This window comes from Adiantum capillus-veneris, chromosome 12 (genome assembly GCF_014529385.1).
Source record: "Adiantum capillus-veneris isolate H3 chromosome 12, ASM1452938v2, whole genome shotgun sequence".
Lineage (NCBI taxonomy): Eukaryota > Viridiplantae > Streptophyta > Polypodiopsida > Polypodiales > Pteridaceae > Adiantum > Adiantum capillus-veneris.
In genome coordinates this window covers 130,763,588-130,781,446 of record NC_140942.1, presented here as the reverse complement: position 1 = coordinate 130,781,446, position 17,859 = coordinate 130,763,588, and the positions used below count along the sequence as shown (strand labels likewise).

The following is a 17,859-nucleotide window of genomic DNA, read 5'->3' as shown; positions in this document are numbered from 1 at the left end:
TCCTCCGCTGGAGCCCCAGGCTCGGGGGGTGACTGAATCTGTGCGATGTGCCGCTGGCTGTGGCTACGGCCCAACCTTGGCAGGCTGGGGCTGAGGCTAAGGTGCAGGTCGTGGCCTCCTCCGTGGACAGGCCTTCGCTAGGTGGCCCATCTGTCTGCAAATGAAGCACTAGTTCGGGAGACCCGAGTACTCCACACTCTGTCGAAACCAACCCCCACTCACACGAGGTAGAGGGATGACCTTCGGAAGCGTGTGGGTATCTCTGACCAAAACTCGAACTGAGGGGATACCAGCCGCCTTGGCAGCTACTGATGCTGCCGTACGAGGTGTCTCCAGGACACTCCCGATGGCGGAGCCAATCCTGGAGAGAAGTGGTAGGTACTCCCTCCATAAACCCGGAAAGCAGACTGAGATGGGGATGTTTGTCTCCTCTACTAGCATAGAAGTCGGGTCAAAACCATGTCGCCACTGTCGAAAGTGGGCGCGTGATGCTCGGATGGCCAGTGGACTGATAGCTATGACCTTGGAAGCCATCTCGGAGGTCTCGAACTCAATCTGCTAGTACCACCGTCCGAGAATCTGGACATCCAAGATCTTGCCCACCTCTGCCAGAAGGCGGGCCTGGAGAAGGTCTCGCAGCTCTCCTCTGCTAGGACGGATACCGAGAATTTTGCAGACGACCGAAGTCGCCTACAAACGCTCAACTTCAGCGGCTAGGCTCGCTTGCTCTGTCGGTGATAGAGCAAGTCGAATGGTGGGCTCAGCGGGGTCAGGCGAGGGGGCTTCAGATGAGTCCCTCTGTGGCGGAGCTGGAGCCTCCATCTGTGTCTACTGATGTGGCAAAGAAGCGGACGGTGAAGAGGCTCTGTAACCGAGCACGCCGAGCACTGTCCGAAGAAATAGTGTTGCAGAGCCAAGTGCAGGAACCTTCTGGAATGACGAAGACGGGGGAGGGGGGAGAAAGGATAAGGCAGTGAGCTAGAATTCAAGGGGCAGCGTGGGGGGGGGGGGGGGGGGGGAGAGAGAGAAGGGGGTTGCGGATGGGCAGGGGGGCAGCGCGAGGTGAGGGCAGCGGGCTGCTGCGTGCACGGGCAGGCGGGGCGGGAAGGGCTGATGCGCGCAGGTGGGCGGGCTCGGTTGGGCAGAAGCACGCAAGGGCAAGCGGGGGATGGGAGGGAGCACGGAGGGGGGGGAGCGAGCAGCAGTAGCGAGTGCTTTTTAATTCCACAATGTTTTAATGCGGCTCCACAAGAGATGTTGCCTTCAGGGAACGCTCGACGGCATTGTTCTTGTGGTACCAAGGGATTCCTAGGAGGACTTCACAACCTCCCAAGGGCATTACGTAGAAGTCCTCATGTCCTAAACACGCCTGACATTGCAAACGAAGTTTGCCAATGATCGGTGTAATGACAACATCCCGTCGGGGTGCCGCTAGAACTGCCTCTGCTGTCACAAAGTGATCACGTGGCTGCCCGAAACCCTAATTCTGTTGAAACCCTAACCCTAGCCCTAATCCTAACCCTATTCCTAATTTATTGACGTGGCGGGCTGCACGTGGCCTGCTATACGGACACCAGCGTGATTTACGAAAAGCTGGGCAGATTTTGCCTTTTGCTTTTACTCAAGCAAGAGATGAGAGAGAGAGAGAGAGAGAGAGAGAGAGAGAGAGAGAGAGAGAGATTCTTTTGCTTTTATTTTATAAAAGCATAGAAGAATGAGAGAGAAAAAGCTTCTACTTTATTTTAAAAGCTTTTGATTGGACAGCTTTTTGGAACTTGCTTTATTTTATAAGCAAGAGAGAGAAAGAGCCTTTGCTTTATTTATGGGCTTTTGATTTTCAGCTTTTGGGGCTCTGCTTTTGGTATCCCTTGTAACTTTAAATATGTGAGCAGGCCTCTCACAACTCAAAGCATCTGGACGTAGAGTATGAGTGTGAGCGCCTGCCCGCACTCTTGTACTTTGAACTCAGATTAATAGAAAAAGAAATACTGAAAGGGGCGCCAGTCTTTGGGGCCAATATCTCTAGGCACAGAATTCCGTCGGGCCAGTGTGAATCAATTGTGAACTGTAAACTGTTTTGAAGTGGTTATTTGGTGTTGTCGCGGTAGATTCTTGACTTGGAGTGTCCAAGTTTGTTACAGTGGTATCAGAGCACGGCCGATTTCTCTTCTACGGGAAATCCGATCCGAATTTTTGTTCCGCGGCACCTATGGCTTCACGCAAAGATCAGTCGACTCCCTCTGCATCCGGAGATGCGGGAAGGGATCACAACGAAGATTCAAGCAAGGACTCAGGAGTATGGCCCGCCTCGGCCTACTCAGGCGGAGCGTCGAGAGATGGAGCGTCGTCAATTGATCGGCGATGCATCCTCAATTTTGCGAAGGGCCCAAAATTTGCAAAATATATGAGCTAGACTTCTTTCCAGGAGGTGCATGCACAGTGGCAGAAAACCACAACACCACCCCCAAAACCCGTTCTCAAGAAACCTTTTGCTCACAAGAAGTATATAGAGAAGGAATTAGAAGTGATGCTTGATGCACGGATTGCTCAGCTTTTTTGACGCGCAAAACAAAGCTAAAAAGCACGGCAAAAAGCAAAAGGAAGGCACTGACTTCCCGGGTTATTTGGAAGGAGTACCCAGTTCTTCTTCTTCTTCTTCTTTTGATAGTTCTTCTAGCTAATCTGACTCGAGCGAAGAAGACCGAAAAGGCAAAAACCAACGCTTCGGAAAGGGCAAGAAAAAGACAAAGAAATCTAAATCTCGCCCCGTGAGTGACAGTTCTAGAGAGGACTCGTCTACAGAGAGTCCAGACTCTGATGACAGCAACATTTATGCAAAGAAGAATTTTTACAAAGCCAACCAGTATGACTTTCTGGAAAAGCAAGAAAGTCGGAGAGTTTAAAGAAGGTGGACAGTCAATAAAATTTGACATGTTTTCAGGATATACAGATGCTTTGAAGGCTTTGTATTTTGTACACCAGTTTGACATCGCTTTCACGAGAGGACGTTACTCAGAGCACTCTAAGATTCGGAGAGCTGCCTCTTACTTTAAGGGGAATGCTCGAACTTGGTGGTCCACGCTTCTATTAAGCAAGACTACGCCAGTTAAATGGCTGAAATTCAAGAGGCTTTTTATTTCTTCTTGGTTGACTCGAGAGTATGAACGTGATATACGAACTGCTTGGAACCATCTTCGGATGACCAAGAAAGATACAGTGGACGCTTATTGCGAGAGATTCTGGAGCTCTTTTCTACCCGCCTCTTCATTTAAGAAGACCTCGTTCAAGGAACAGATTGAACGGCTTACCTTGGGTCTACCTACGGAGATCCGAGATCACTGCTTGAAACAGAAGTCAGCTTCCATTCACGAGTTGATGAGCCATGCGAAACGGGCTTTTGTCATTCACTTTGGCAGTTTGACCTACCCCACCGATGTGATCATGACACAAAGAGCTGAACAAACTTCGACAAATGAAAGTAGAAAGAGAAAGAGCAACTCAGAAAAGAAAATTGCACGACCCAAGCTTACTCCTCAAGAGCGAGCTCGCTTTATGAAGGAGGGGAAGTGCTTTGAATGAGGGGAAACTGGGCATATCTCCGTGAAGTGCCCTAACAACGCACCGAATGAACATGATGAAGAAAGGTTAGAAAGTTCTAAAGCAGCTGAGGGATGTGGCAGAAAAGGCAGATAAAAAGCAGCACTCAGCAATGGTATCACAATGCGTGGGACCCGAACAGAATTAAGTAAATGAAAGTACAACTTTGCTGTTTTTAGGGCAAAAGGAAAGATCAGGAAGCTCTTTTGAAGGAGCAAAGGCCAACTTCTTGTGAATTGGCGGCTCGATTTGGAATTACGCCCGACAGGCTGAGGCCACAGACAGAGGTAGTTCGAGTGGCACCTGGACGGGATGTTGCCATTACACCGAGCATTGGCAAACTTCTTTTGCAATGACAAGGGTATTTGGGGAAGGCGGAGTTTTACGTAATTGCCTTGGAAGGTTGAGACGTTCTACTCGAAATCCCTTGGTACCACATGAACAACGCCGTGGTTGACTATCGGGCCGAGAAAAAGACTTTGACAAATGAAGGGCTCAGAGATGTACTTGATGAACTTCAGTTTCTTTACTCCTTTTTTTTTTTTTTTTTGGAGGGGGGGGGGGGAGAACTGAACAATGAATGAAGGTCGAATATGTTTTGACATGAACAAAAGAACGCCAAGATTTTCTCCACTCTCATGCCGATTGCTTATCAGAGGGCCTGCCAAGGCCCATGCGAGTTACCACCTGCTCGTCCTGATGATCATACCATTGATCAGATACCTGGAAGCACCCCACTAAACCGGCCACCATACCGTGTGAGCCAAGCACAGAACGAAGAGATTATGAACCAAGTGAAAGACCTCTTGAAAAGGGTGGGTCTTCTCCAACCTAGTACTTCACCGTATTGCTCTCTAGTGTTGTTGGTTTTGAAGAAAGACTGATCTTGGAGAATGTGCATCGATTATAGAGCTCTCAACGAAATCACCATAAAGAACAGATTTCCGATTCCTAGGATCGATGATATACTCGACAGATTACAGGGATCCTCGTGTTTTAGCAGGATTGATTTGAAGAGTGGATATCATCAGAACAGAATCGCGCCGGGAGATGTCTACAAGACAGCCTTTCGAACGACTTTTGGGTTATTTGAGTTTTTGGTGATGCCTTTTGGCTTACCCAATGCTCCTGCGACATTTAACCGGATGATGGACAGGATTTTTCGGGAGTACGGGCTATTTGTTGGCACTTTCTTTGACGATATCATTGTTTTCTCCAAGGATAAGGCAGAACACAGAGATCATCTGCTTCAAGTCTTTCAGGCATTATGAGATCACAAGTTAGTGATTAATGCAAAGAAAAGTGAATTTTTCCTACCAGAGATGCACTTTTTAGGACACATTGTGTCAGCAGCAGGAGTGCAAATGGATCCGGCAAGATAGAGACTATTCGTGATTGGCCCGATTTTTAGAATGTCCATGAAGTTAGAAGCTTTCTGGGATTGTGTTCGTGCTATAGGCGGTTCATTCGGAAGTTTACAAAGGTTGCTTCCCCTTTGCATATCTTGACACAGATAGAAGTCCCTTTCTCGTGGAGACCCACAGAGGTGACTGCCTTCCAGAATTTGAAAGAGAAATTGACTACGGGACAAGTTTTAACTTTGCCGGACTTGCAGAAGCCGTTTATAGTATATTGTGATACTTGTGGTCGTAGTCTGGATGCGGTCTTAATGCAAGAAGGCCAATGTCATTGCCTACGAGAGCCGATTGTTCTCAAGGCCAGAATTGACATCACAGATTTGTGAGAAAGAGCTTTTGGCAGCTATCCATGCTCTTATTCAATGGCGACATTACCCACTGGGAGCCGATTTTACGGTTTTCACAGATGATGCGAGTTTACGCTACTTCTTGTCACGGAAGCAGCTATCGGAAAAAGCAGATGCGATAGGCAAACATCTTGTCACAATTTACTTCCGGATTGTCCATGTGCAGGGACAAAAGAAATTGGTGGCAAATACTTTGTCCCGAAAGCCGTTGGTTCTGGCTATTTCCGCGATACATCATAGGAACTTCCAAGATATGGTCGGTCAGTACGCCACAGAACAGATTTTGCAGATGTTTTCAATTGAATACAGAAAGGGGAGATAGTAGCGGATTATTCCACTTGGGATGGCTACTTGATGAAGAAAACCATGTTGTGCGTTACACAACCGTCGAAGGGAAAAGGTTCTAACCAAATGCCATTGTCTGCCTTTTACGGGTCGCCGTTGCATTGCTACCACCTTGAAAGAGGTAGAGAGATACTTTTTTTTGGCCGAGACTCAAGAAGGATGTGGACGAGTTAGTGCGTAGTTGCTTGGTATGCCCGAAGGTCAAGTTTGACAGGCATAAAGCACAGGGATTGTTACAGCCTTTCACCCATACCCACCCGCCCTCGGAAAGTATTGCAATGGATTTCATCTCCCAAGAACACAGCGTGGGCATGATTGTTTATTGCCCAGGTCTTAGGATTACATGGCATGCCTGAGATGATTGTCTCCGACAGGACCCCAGGTTCATGAGTTTGTTATGGACGGCTATTTGGGAGAACATAGGCACACAGTTGCAGTTCTCGTTCCACCCGCACACTGACGTGCAATCAGAGATTGCTAATTCAGTGGTACTCGCTTTGTTGAAGTCTTCTAGGTTGAATCAGAAGACTACTTGGGAAAGGTTTTTACCTTTGGTGGAATATGCCTACAAAAACTCGTTTGACTCTTTGATGGGGAAGATGCCATTTGAGATTTTTGAATTTGCTACGAAGGTTCTACCCTTCCTTAGCATGAAAGATAAGACTTTTCTTTAAAGCCGACCAGTTCACGAGGGACTTGGTCCGGAAGGATAAGCAGAAATTTCACAAAAGACAGAAAAAGGAAGCAGATCGCCATTGTCGCGATTTGAAATTGAAGGGAAAGGATTGGGTGCGGGTGCTCTTACATTATGGGAAGGCACGACCGAGAAGGGAAAGGAGCGGCTTCTTTGTAAGCTTAGCATGACATAGTGTGGACCTTTCCAGGTTTTCCGAAAAGATGAAGGATATCTCCTTTGGACTGAAGCTGCCAAAATACTTGGAGGATTCACAATGTTTTTCATGTGAGTCTCTTGAAGCCTTTTGAAGGCGATGTGCATGAGATAAACAACCCGAAATGGACAAAAGCGAGCAGATACTCGTTTCAGAACAGACATTAGCACAGAAAGAAAGTAAGAAAGTAAAGCGAACTGACGGTTCTTTGTTAAATTCAAGACCTACTTCGCATTGGATGCGAAGTGAATGGAGGAGGAAGACCTAGCAGATATTCCTCGGAATGTGAATCTTTGACATAGGCCCCAAATTCATTTGACAGCCACGTAGAAGCAAACATTTGCTTAAAGTATACCCATGTGGCGGGAGCCTATCCTTGCATTCCCCTCTGCATAAGCCGTGTCAAACTGTTGGAGGAAAGTAAGAGCCTTCGTCTTGTCATTGAAACCACTGAAGGTATCAAACTTTACAGTTGCACCACCTTCCTTGTATGGTTTTGGCTTTCCCAGTGTTCCCAAATTGTCATAGTGAATTGTCTGCAACATGGGCACTGTAATTAGAATCATTGGCGTCCCTTGGCCATTGACATTTTGCATCACTAGTGCCATATGTGCCTACTAGTCGGAAAAACCAGCCACACCAAAATTGCCCTATGGCAGAAACCCTTGCTGCATGTCAATATTACCATATATGGGGTTTGGCATCATGCCTTGCATACCCCCAAGCATTGTTGCCCTATGGCAGAAACCCTTGCTGCATGTCAATATTACCATATATGGGGTTTGGCATCATGCCTTGCATACCCCCAAGCATTGTTCCTCGCATACATTGTTAGTTTCCAGGCACATAAGCAGCCATGCTCTGAACACTGATCCACCCCCAAAACACACAGGATGTACCGTGGGTGGTGGAAAGACCTGTTGAATAGCCTAGAAATTGGTTCCCTGTCCATTTAATGCAACATTTGGACTCTCAAGGTGGCTGTCTGAACTAGAAAAGCCTGTGGAATAGGCGTCCTAACCACCTGTTTCTGGACAAAAGGAATTTGTCTTGGAGCCTCAACTAACTCCGCAACAAGTGAGTGTTCCCTTCCCTGCTTGAATGTACAAGGGCCTTGGGCTTGAGCCTCAATAGGCTCTACTACATGAGACATGTGCCTTGTCTATTGTGACACTGGTGGCGCTTGTAGAAATTCCATAAACCTAGGATTTTGCACCAACCAAGAGAGAACACATTCAAAGCAGCAACCAACTGCATCCTGAACACATCCTCGTCTAGTTGCCGAGTTATATACCCTTGATCTTGTGGAGCATTCAAATTAACAAAAGGTACAGACAGGGGTGGCCGTTAACTCTTGCCACGATCAAACACTGGAGGAGGAACAACCTATCTATCCTATGAAGTGGAACCCTCTTCCCTGGCATCGTTTGTCCTATCAGTCATAGTATAGTTCCAAGTTCCTTTGTTCTATATCTTCACCACAAACCAACCAAGGCTTACTCTATAAGCAAAAAGTGATTTTGTCTCGACGACAGAACCATGAAACTCGCCCATAGGGTGGTAGACTTTAGCTTTCACCCGAATCTTTACTTGAAAAACTTTACTTGAGCTTTACGACACAGAGAGACTTCATAGATAAACACGTACTGGAACTAACACTTCAAACAAACCACGGCTTGGCAGCTAGAGTGCTACCAAGCAAACAGTGACACCCAGTAGGCCCCAAAGACTAGCGCACCTTTTGGTATTTCTTTATTCTTATAAAACTTGGGAGAAAACCTGCAAGTTCCTACGAGCTGTCCCACTTTTACAAGCTGAAAATGGCCTATCCTAGCCCGATTTCGGTAGCATAACCACATTAGGAGGCTTCACAGACAAAATTCCCATGTACCGACGCATACACGGAAGCATCCGTACAGTCCTGATAGGTCGGCACGTCCATGCAATTTGGCTTTTTTATTTATTCTAGTGTCCTCATCGCCCCATCCAACGGTTACGCTAAAGTTGGAACAACTTATAATCTTTGACATCTATTCGTTTTCCGGGTCATCATTTTGTGACAGATGTCAATACCTCTTCGTGTCCAACAAAGTATCCATATAGATAGATAGATAGATACATATGTGTGTGTGTGTGTTACAATCTTGGACACTCCAAGCCACAAATCAATAGCAACACACGAACAGAAACTTCAAAATCACTAAACTTTAATAGAGAGAGAGAGAGTCGACATGGCCCGGCGTAGTTCCATGCCCAAAGAGATGGGCCCCAAAGTCTGGCGTCCCTTTCGGTATTTCTTTTTATATTAATCTTGGCAAAGTACAATGTCTGAGGGTCCTCTGTAACAGACTTGGACACTCCAAGTCAAGAATCAACCGCGACAGCACCAAATAACCACTTCAAAACAAGTCACAAATCACAATAGATGTACACGGGCCCGGCGGAGTTCCATGCCTAGAGATATTGGCCCCAAAGACTGGCGCCCCTTTCGGTATTTTTTTTGATATTAATCAGTTCAAAGTACAAGAGAGTGGTTAGGGTTTCACTCTCAGACTCTGCGTCCAGATGCTCTGAGAAGTGAGGCCCTCACCACTAATTTGAAGGTTACAAGGGATGCCCAAAAGCAGAGCCCCAAAAGCTTTAAATCAAAAGCAATTGCTCTCTCTCTCACAAAGAGTCAAAACTTGAAAGCAAAAGCATTCTCTCTCTCTTTCTCATATTGTAGAGAAAAAGCAAAATTTGCGTCGCTCATCATTTTCCCAAAAAAAAAAAAAATAGCCTTTGCGATTTCCGAAAATTAGGGTTTTTGGCAAAAATTAGGGTTTGCAGGAATTTTAGGGTTTTTGGCAGAAATTAGGGTTTCTGCTATCCGTAGCCACGTCATCACTTTGTGACATCCTCTCTCTCTCCTCAGTGCTCCCAAGCTAATCAGAGGGAGAGAGTCCCTGCTAATCAAAGGGAGAGAGGCCCTGGCAATTCCTTATGAGGCTCTCAAAGCCTTCCAAAAGCACTCACATGAAAAGCTACAAGCTCCAAAAGCATATGGTCTTTCACACTAGCGCTGAGAGTGGCCATCGTAAAATCCGCCGCAACCCGCGGGTGTCCGTACAGCCTGCTACGTCAACAATCATCGCACTTTACGAGTGTCTATATGGCCTGCCATGTCAGCAATCAGTGCCAAAATTGGTCTTCACTTTATTTTTAATTCCTTGTGTCCCTTGGGCCCCATCAGATGGGAACCCACAAGTTGGAACAACTTAAAATTTTTCATTTTGTCAGTTTCCATCAATGCTTGTCCGGGTCGACATGCCAGGTCGTCATTTTGTGACATATCCCCTTGTTGAAAGAATTGTAATCAACCTCGACTACGCCTACAAAATCAAACATAAGTTGGAAAGCAAATCAGTAGACACTGGCTCTAAGCATTGACGTGCTAGACAACACATATCAAGCACTTGTACAAAGACGACAGCCATTGAACATACAAATCACGTTCACTACGTCCATTGAGATATTGGATCATGATCAATCGGCAACGTGTTTAGCAATCACATTTAGATCTATCCCAGATCTCCACAGATGTCTCGATTGACTAATTCTTATTGCTATCATATCCATCTCATCTCTCTAGAATCACAAGACCAACATGTTGCAGTTATTTCGTCTTTCAGACATGCACTCAAACACTGCTCACATGAGAGAGCACAAGTATATCAGATTCATTTTGGAAACTCCCAGTTCGAAGTCCTTTCATAAAGTCATTCAGTAGAATACTATCAGCCCTATCAGTATCCCTGAAATCGAAAGAAAGTCGGTGACTTTATTCCATCTAGGTAATCTATGACAAAGGAGCGGAGTAACTCCCCTCTTGTGCAATCCTGCTTGCACCATATTCAATTCGCTAATCTCCGGGAACTTTTGGAATAGTCGAAGCTAGACCAAAAGCATCAAGGTAAAGCTCCAAATATGAGGAGTATCTACTAGGTCCTCCTCCTCCGTCCACTTCGCATCCAATACTAGATAGTTCTTGACTAAGAACTGCCATTGACTTTACCTTTCTCTTTTCTTTCCATGTGAGCCAGTATCTGTTCTGGAACGAGAATCTCCTCGCACTCTTCCACTTCAAGTTGCTTCTCAGGCTCTCTATCCACTGGCACCTCACCTAGATCTGGGGAATTCTTTGATCTACCAGCTCATTCCCTTTTCCTTTCTTTCCTTGTGCCCTCGAACCTGTGGGTAACTAGCCTCTCCTATCCATCGACACATCTGTCTCAATCATCGGAATCCTGAGATGCACTATCATCTGATTCCCTTTCTTCTCCGGAATCCTCTGATGAACTTGCATCTAGTTCCCTTAGTTCGTCGGAACCTTAGGATGTGCTACCATTTGATTCTCCAGAATTCTATGATGAGCTCTCTCAGTTTTTTTTTCCTCAAGGAACCTTTGTGCCAGTCTTGCCTTCTCTAGATCGGACCGCAGAGTGGGAGGAGTGAATCTATCGCGGATAGATCGCTTCTACACTAGTGACCACTTCGGTGACTTGGGAGGATCAGTGGGCATCCTGGCAGGGACCTCCTTCTCGGACCATGCACCAGTGATCTTCACAGTGGCAGACAGGCAGAGGAGTGGGAGCACGATGCTCCGCATCCCAGAGAGGGTCTTGTTGGACTCAGCACTCAGAGAGAGGGTAGAGGCTCTCTGGACAGAGGGCATGGACAGACAGGATTCTCCTACTGACAGAGTGACCTCAGGCCTAGCTCAGATTAGCCAGTTTTTTCTTCAAAAGTCTCTCGCTCGCCGGGCTGCAGCGAGAGAGGCGGAGCAGCGTCTCAGACGGGGCATTGCTTCATTACAGAGGATGCAGGAGTAGCATCCAGACAGTCCTTGGTTGGAGGAGCAGTTACAGCAGGCTCGACAGGAGTTTGCTAGCACAGAGGAAAGGCGACATGAGTTTGCTTTCCACCGACAGGCATCTCAGTGGACTCAGGTGGGTGGCAGAGTGACTGGTGCTTTCTTTGAGACAGTGGGACCTCGGCACTCGCATGCCAAGGTCAATCAGTTGAGGAGGCCAGATGGGTCATTTGCTTGTGAGCCCGAGGATATGCGTACAGTTGCTACTGACCATGAGTTACTGTCTGCTGAGCCCCAGTCACAGCGGCAGGATGCATGCAAGGGGCAGGTTTGGGCACAGATGCCATGTCTTGTAACTGAGGAGATGCGTCAGAGGCTAGAGATGCCACTTCAGCTTGAGGAGCTACACACGGCTCTTAGGGCCCTCCCTCGTGGTAGATGTCTAGGTGAGGATGGGTTGACTCCCAGCTTTTTCTTGGAGTATTGGGACCTGCTTGGCCCAGATCTCTGTAGTGCTTTTCAGTACATTTTGCACACAGGAGTCATCCCTGACAGAAGAGTGAGGGCCTGATCTACCTCATTCCCAAGGAGGGTGGCTCCTTGGATGAGATTCGACAGTGGCACCCCATCACCATCCTCAACCAGCCTACAAAATTCTTGCCAAGGCTCTAAGTTTGAGGATTCAGTCACTTTTAGAGAGCCTTATACATGGGACTCAGATAGGTTTTGTCAAGGAATGCAGTATCCTTGACAACATCTTTACTTTCTGGGAGGCTTCTGCCCTGGCACGGCTCCGTGGTGAGGACCTTGTGATTCTTCTTCTCGATTTTGAGAAGGCATACAACAGAGTTGACTGGGACTTTCTAGAGGGCACTCTACGCAGGATGGGCTTCTCAGATGCTTGGATCAAAGGGGTATCAGCCTTGTACAGACATGCTCACAGTCAGGTGCTTTTGGCAGGAGGTAGAGGTGATCGCTTCATGCTTACACACTCGGTCAGACAGGGCTGTCCTCTTGCCCCCTTTCTCTTTCTGTTCTATGCGGAGGCGATGAGCAGATTTTTGGTGTCACAGCAGGTTGGTCTACGAGGCTTAGCACTCCCTATTCGGGGAGATGAGCTATTGGACGCTGAGGTTGCCGATGACTGAGCCTTGTACTTAAATGGCCAGGAGGCCAATCTTCACAGACGTGAGCAGGCTTTGGAGACCTTCTATTGCGCATCAAGCGCAGATAGCCCGAGCCAACGTGGCTTGGCAGGTCATCACGCTTCCTTGTTCTCAGGGAGGGCTTGGGATCATTGATCCAGCACAGCAGAGCAGAGTCCTTCTTGGAAAGTTCATAGTCAGAGGACTTCCAGGTAAGGAGCCCAGTAAGGAGTTCTTGCTGCAGAGGGTTCGTGTCAGGGTGCCTCAGTCAGGAGGCCCTTGGGAACCTTTGACCAGATGGATCTTTACACAGATGCGCAGAGTTGGTTTGAGCACGAGACTGGAGGACCGCTTCGTTGTGAGTTTGCTTCGATCTTGGGAGCTCTTACGACGTGGCCTGGAGCAGAGACAGCCGACGTGCACGGAGGAGCGCCTACGGCAGCCCCTCGTCTCGAACCCGGTTAGCACTTACAGAGGCCACTTGGTTGGTAGTCGGCCTTATGTTTCCTGGAGTCCCATGACAGCACGTCCAGCACGCTCTCTAGGTGACTGGCTAGAGTTCACAGGTTTGTCAGAGGAGATGCCAGCTACAGGGCATGAGAGGGGTGCAGAGCATGTGTCAGGACATCTCAGAGTCAGTTCCAGCTGAGTGGCTCACGCCTCTGAAGCCAGTTGCACCACGGTGGGTAGGAGCCTTCTCATCTCAGTCACGGCCTGCTCAGAGACTGTCCCAGCCCTGTTCTTCAAGCTTCACGGTGGGGGGCGACTACAGCGAGTTGCAGTAGAGGCCCCGCAGGTAGCAGAGTGCTATTTTCAGAGGATCCGAGTAGTGGACATCCTTGGGAGGACTTACGTCATAGACCCTGACCCAGCAGCTCTTGAGATTGGACACTGGAGGCTATGGGCTTGGGAGTGTTGTCCACTTGGCACAAGTACAGTGGGATCCTAGTGAGTGGCTATGGAGGGACCCCTTCTCTTCTGCAGACCACCCAGGAGTCCCTTTCTTTCAGTACACTGTTCAGCTGGGACGTCATATACTAGCAGCACAAAGAGAGGCCCGCCCCGCTGCAGCACGTCATTAGCAAGAGGAGGGTGGGGTCTCACAGTCGAGTTCTTGGCAGCCTTTTGTGAGAGGTTGTGGGACTCAAGACAGCCGAGGCGCGTCACCTTGTTTCAGTGGCTGGTCGCACACAGAGCCACAGCAGTAGGGAGCTGGCTAGTGCATTGTGGTCTCTCGGCCGCATGTGCAGCCTGTGACCATTTGATGGACAGTCAGCGTCACTGTCTTTGGGACTGTCCCTCGGCCCAGCAGGTGTGGCTACGAGTTCTTCGGCTGATGCGTACTCTCTCCACGGCTCGATGGTACACTTGGGGGGCAGCGGTTTGGTCCACTCTCACGGGCCCGACACTTCAGTTTGAGCTATCTTCCACCAGCAGGATGATAGTGATGCAGGGGGGGCGACCTACACTCCAGCTTGCTACAGAGCTTACTCCACAGGAGTGCTACAGTGAGAGAGAGGAGTGTTGGGAGCTCATCAGTGGCCTGACACTTTGGTTCATCTGGCGGCCCGCTGTTTCCGCATCTTCAAGGCTCGCCCTGTGCCACCAGCAGAGACTGTTCGTGACTTTTGGCTAGAGCTGATCCATACTCTCAGAGGACAGCTTGAGGGACTACAAGGCAGCTCCGACCGCATGCGGGAGCGCCGCAAGGCTTTCCTTCAACTCTGGCGCCCTGGGCCTTTCTAGACCATTGTCCAAGGTGTGCTCAGATGGCACTACCGTCCACCTGTGTGGCTCTTCCCTCCTCCCATCTCTTGATTTAGCCTCATTGTATATATGTTGTTTTTTCATTGGGAGAGTCTCCCCATCATGTTTGTTGTAGCCCTCTCTTGCAGAGGTGGTTGTAGCCCTATGGGCAGTTTTCATTACCTAATAGAAGGATCTTTTTCTCATTAAAAAAAAATCTACTATTCTTGCTTTTGCTTCACTTCTTCCGCCTTTTCTCATCCTCTATGGAACTAGAGGACGACGAGCTAAAGAAAAATCGGAGTCATCCTCGAAACCAAAACGCTTCTTCAATCTGCTTGCCACCTCGAAACTCGACTTCCGGTCCAAATAACCAAGGAGATCCACCGATTTCCTCTTCTTTCGAGAGTCCTTCAAGCCTTTCATTATCAGACTCATCTTTTGGTCAACAGCTCTGTCTAGTTCTTCCTGCAAGTACAGCTTTCTCTTTTTTGCACTCGTTTGTCCTTGCACCTTGCCCCCCTACCCGAGAGCAGAATCAATGCCCAGTGAAGCTCATCAATCATGTAATTCTTCAAATACTTGATCAATCTTTTCAAACGTGTCAACCTACAGTTGACGTTTGTACTCCGCTTTGGCAAACTTTCCCGCTGAAAATTTGCCCATTCTTCATTCTTTTCTTTAACTTTTGTGCCAGATTTCAAATTTTCTCTGCCTCCCCCTGAGAGGTGTTATCTCTATTAGATTCTCAACAAGAACCCATATGTAATTTGGGGTTCTTTATGGCTTATGCCCTTTAATACAGAGCGATGAAGACGGAAGCGCACCCAATGTGCAATGGATGAAGGGTGGGAATGGCTAATAAGTCCGGGGTCGGGACACAGATTCTTTCACCAAAACATGTGTGTTGCAGAAGGGATTGAATCCTCCATAGAAGAAGAATCTTTTTGAGCTCTGATACCACCACTGTTACACGCTTGGACACTCTGAGCCAAAAATCAATAGCAACACACGAACAGAAACTTCAAAATCACTGAACTTTAATAGAGAGAGAGAGAGAGAGAGAGAGAGAGAGAGAGAGAGAGAGAGACGACACGGCCAACGTAGTTCCGTGCCCAGAGATATTGGCCCCAAAGTTTGGCGTCCCATTCGGTATTTCTTTTTATATTCATCTTGGCAAAGTACAATGTCCAAGGGTCCTCTCTCTACTCAGTGCTCCCAAGCTTACCTGAGGGGGAGAGGCCCTCGCAATACCTTATAAAGACTCTCAGAGCCTTCCAAAAGCACTCACATGAAAAGCTACAAGTTCCAAAAGCATTTGGTCTTTCACACTAGCGTTGAAAGTGGCTAGTGTAAAATCAGTCACAAATTGTGGACGTCCATAACAGCCTGCTGCGTCAACCGTCATCGTTTGCGAGTGTTCGTACGGCCTACCACGTCAGCAGTCAAAGCCAAAATTGGTCTTCACTTTATTTCTTAATCATTGTGTCCCTTGGGGCCCAGCGGACAGGACCCCACAAGTTGGAAAACAACTTAAAACTGTTCATTTTGTAAGTTTCCATCAATGCTTGTCTGGGTGGGTATGCCACATCATCATTTTGTGACTTTGTGTGTGTGTGTGTACATATATATATATTTATTTATTTATTATGTATGTGTGTGTGTATATATATATATATATATATATATATAGAGAGAGAGAGAGAGAGAGAGAGAGAGACATACATACATGTATGAATGTATCTATGTATGTCGATCTCCTCAAAACCACCTACACCCATCAAAGTGATTCACTACAATTCCATACAACAAACATTAGCATGGTCCCATACGAGCACACGATTGTATACTTCGTTTCTCTTGATGACCACTTTGTCGTCTCTATCAAAATCCCATTTTTCTGCCTTTCTAGCCCCAAGAATGCGTGGCATTATTCTTTTTGTATATGGTACTTGACTATGAATGAGATCTTCCTCCAAAAATATTTTCTCGCGCTTTGATTCTTTCTTTTTCTCCAAATCAACAAATTTCATTCTAAGTGGCCTCTCCTTTGATGCATCCTTCCCTACTCTCCATGCATTTACAGGCGGCTTTTCCTTTGCCCCCTTTTTTGCGCATAAAGCCAATGCATCCTCTTTTGGACTCGTTCTCTTTCCATTCAGAAACTCGCACATTCACAACTCACATTTTCCCTCGCTTCTCCTCTTCCTATCTATCATTTATGATACTAGCAGAACATTACGAGATGCTGGCATTTTGCTTTTCAACTTCTTTTGTTCATTTGGTGTTTTCCTCGTGTTGTTCTATCGCACCCGTCCATGCTTTCAGCTTTTCAAATTTTCCTTGTACAGGACTTTTGCACTCTTTTGGTTGTCTCTCAAATTAAGCTTACTCGTACATGCCCCGAGAGAGAGAGAGAGAGAGAGAGAGAGAGAGAGCTTTGTTTTAGGGTTTGGCAAAGCGATTGTGCTCTTTTGAGGATACAGAATCTGTAAAAAGCTGTTACATCCACTTTGTTGTCTTTAGGTTTTTGATTTGTGAAGTCTATTTTTATTGGCGTTACAAGCTACTTTTCTTCTGTTTTGAGGGTTCCAATCAGTCAACCATCTCTTTTTTATGATTCCTCTTTGCTAGACCTGTATGGCCAATATTGACCAACTATCAAAATAGACTCATGATTAAACTTGTGAACCAAAGACTAAACTACCACAGCATCACACACCTTTTTAAGAAAGTAAATTGACAAAGTCTGACACCATGGTAAACGAAGTGCTATCCTACTGAAATGCTTTGAGAAAAACTAAACCATTGATATTGATTTGCACATTCCTTGATAGAACTAAAAAAAGGCACTGACACCTGAGTAAAGGCATGACCTATAACAAGTGTCCTACAAAGTTACCTTCCATTAAAAAGGACATCGAACCAGCAAGCCAGGCCATGAATACGAGTGGCCATAGTGGCAGTAAAGTTCAGAGGTATGCTTATCTCATAAAACTCCTCTTCCTGCAATTGCAATGAGCACATGAGATGGTCCACAATTGACAGTACACAACTGATGACTAGAGTTCTTTCATCAAACCTCACCTTTATTTTAGTGAAGTCTATTGTGTGAGTTATTGGAGGTGTAACAAGCAGTCTAGGATCAAAAGCATCTACTACAGGCTGCAGTATATCAAGAACATGGCTTAATGCCCTCAAAAGTCAACCCCAAATGTTAAATTGAGCAGAACAAAGTCTCAATCATAGAAATTATTGACATTTTAGGTGAAAAACCAGTTATCAAACCTGAGAAAAGTATCCTTGAAAAGCTGTGTCATATAATGCAGTCAAATCCACTCCATAGTAGTTGGGTTGTTGCCAGAACAGCGCCTGTTCATACTTAAGCAGATAATAAGCACGAGTGACACACGGAGACGGATCACAAAAACCATAGCTCTCTTGTAAGTTGTCACGTAGAAAGTCCTCATCATTACGCCATGACTTTTTTCTTTTACACTTTATAGACCACAGAGCAAG

At 46.8% G+C, this 17,859-nt stretch overlaps 1 protein-coding gene across 3 annotated transcripts in view; it reads right to left on the bottom strand.

Annotated features, from left to right (window-relative positions):
- LOC147446514 (putative histone-arginine methyltransferase CARM1) overlaps window positions 1–17,859 on the bottom strand; it is a 121,792-nt gene that overhangs the window by 8,582 nt on the left and 95,351 nt on the right. For all 3 annotated transcript variants that reach the window (XM_086525731.1, XM_086525730.1, XM_086525732.1), the window contains exons 11-13: window positions 17,629–17,712; window positions 17,428–17,505; window positions 17,243–17,346 (exon numbers count right to left, since the gene is read on the bottom strand). In XM_086525731.1, coding sequence (XP_086381857.1) covers window positions 17,243–17,346; window positions 17,428–17,505; window positions 17,629–17,712 — 266 coding nt within the window. The remainder of the gene's footprint in view (window positions 1–17,242; window positions 17,347–17,427; window positions 17,506–17,628; window positions 17,713–17,859) is intronic.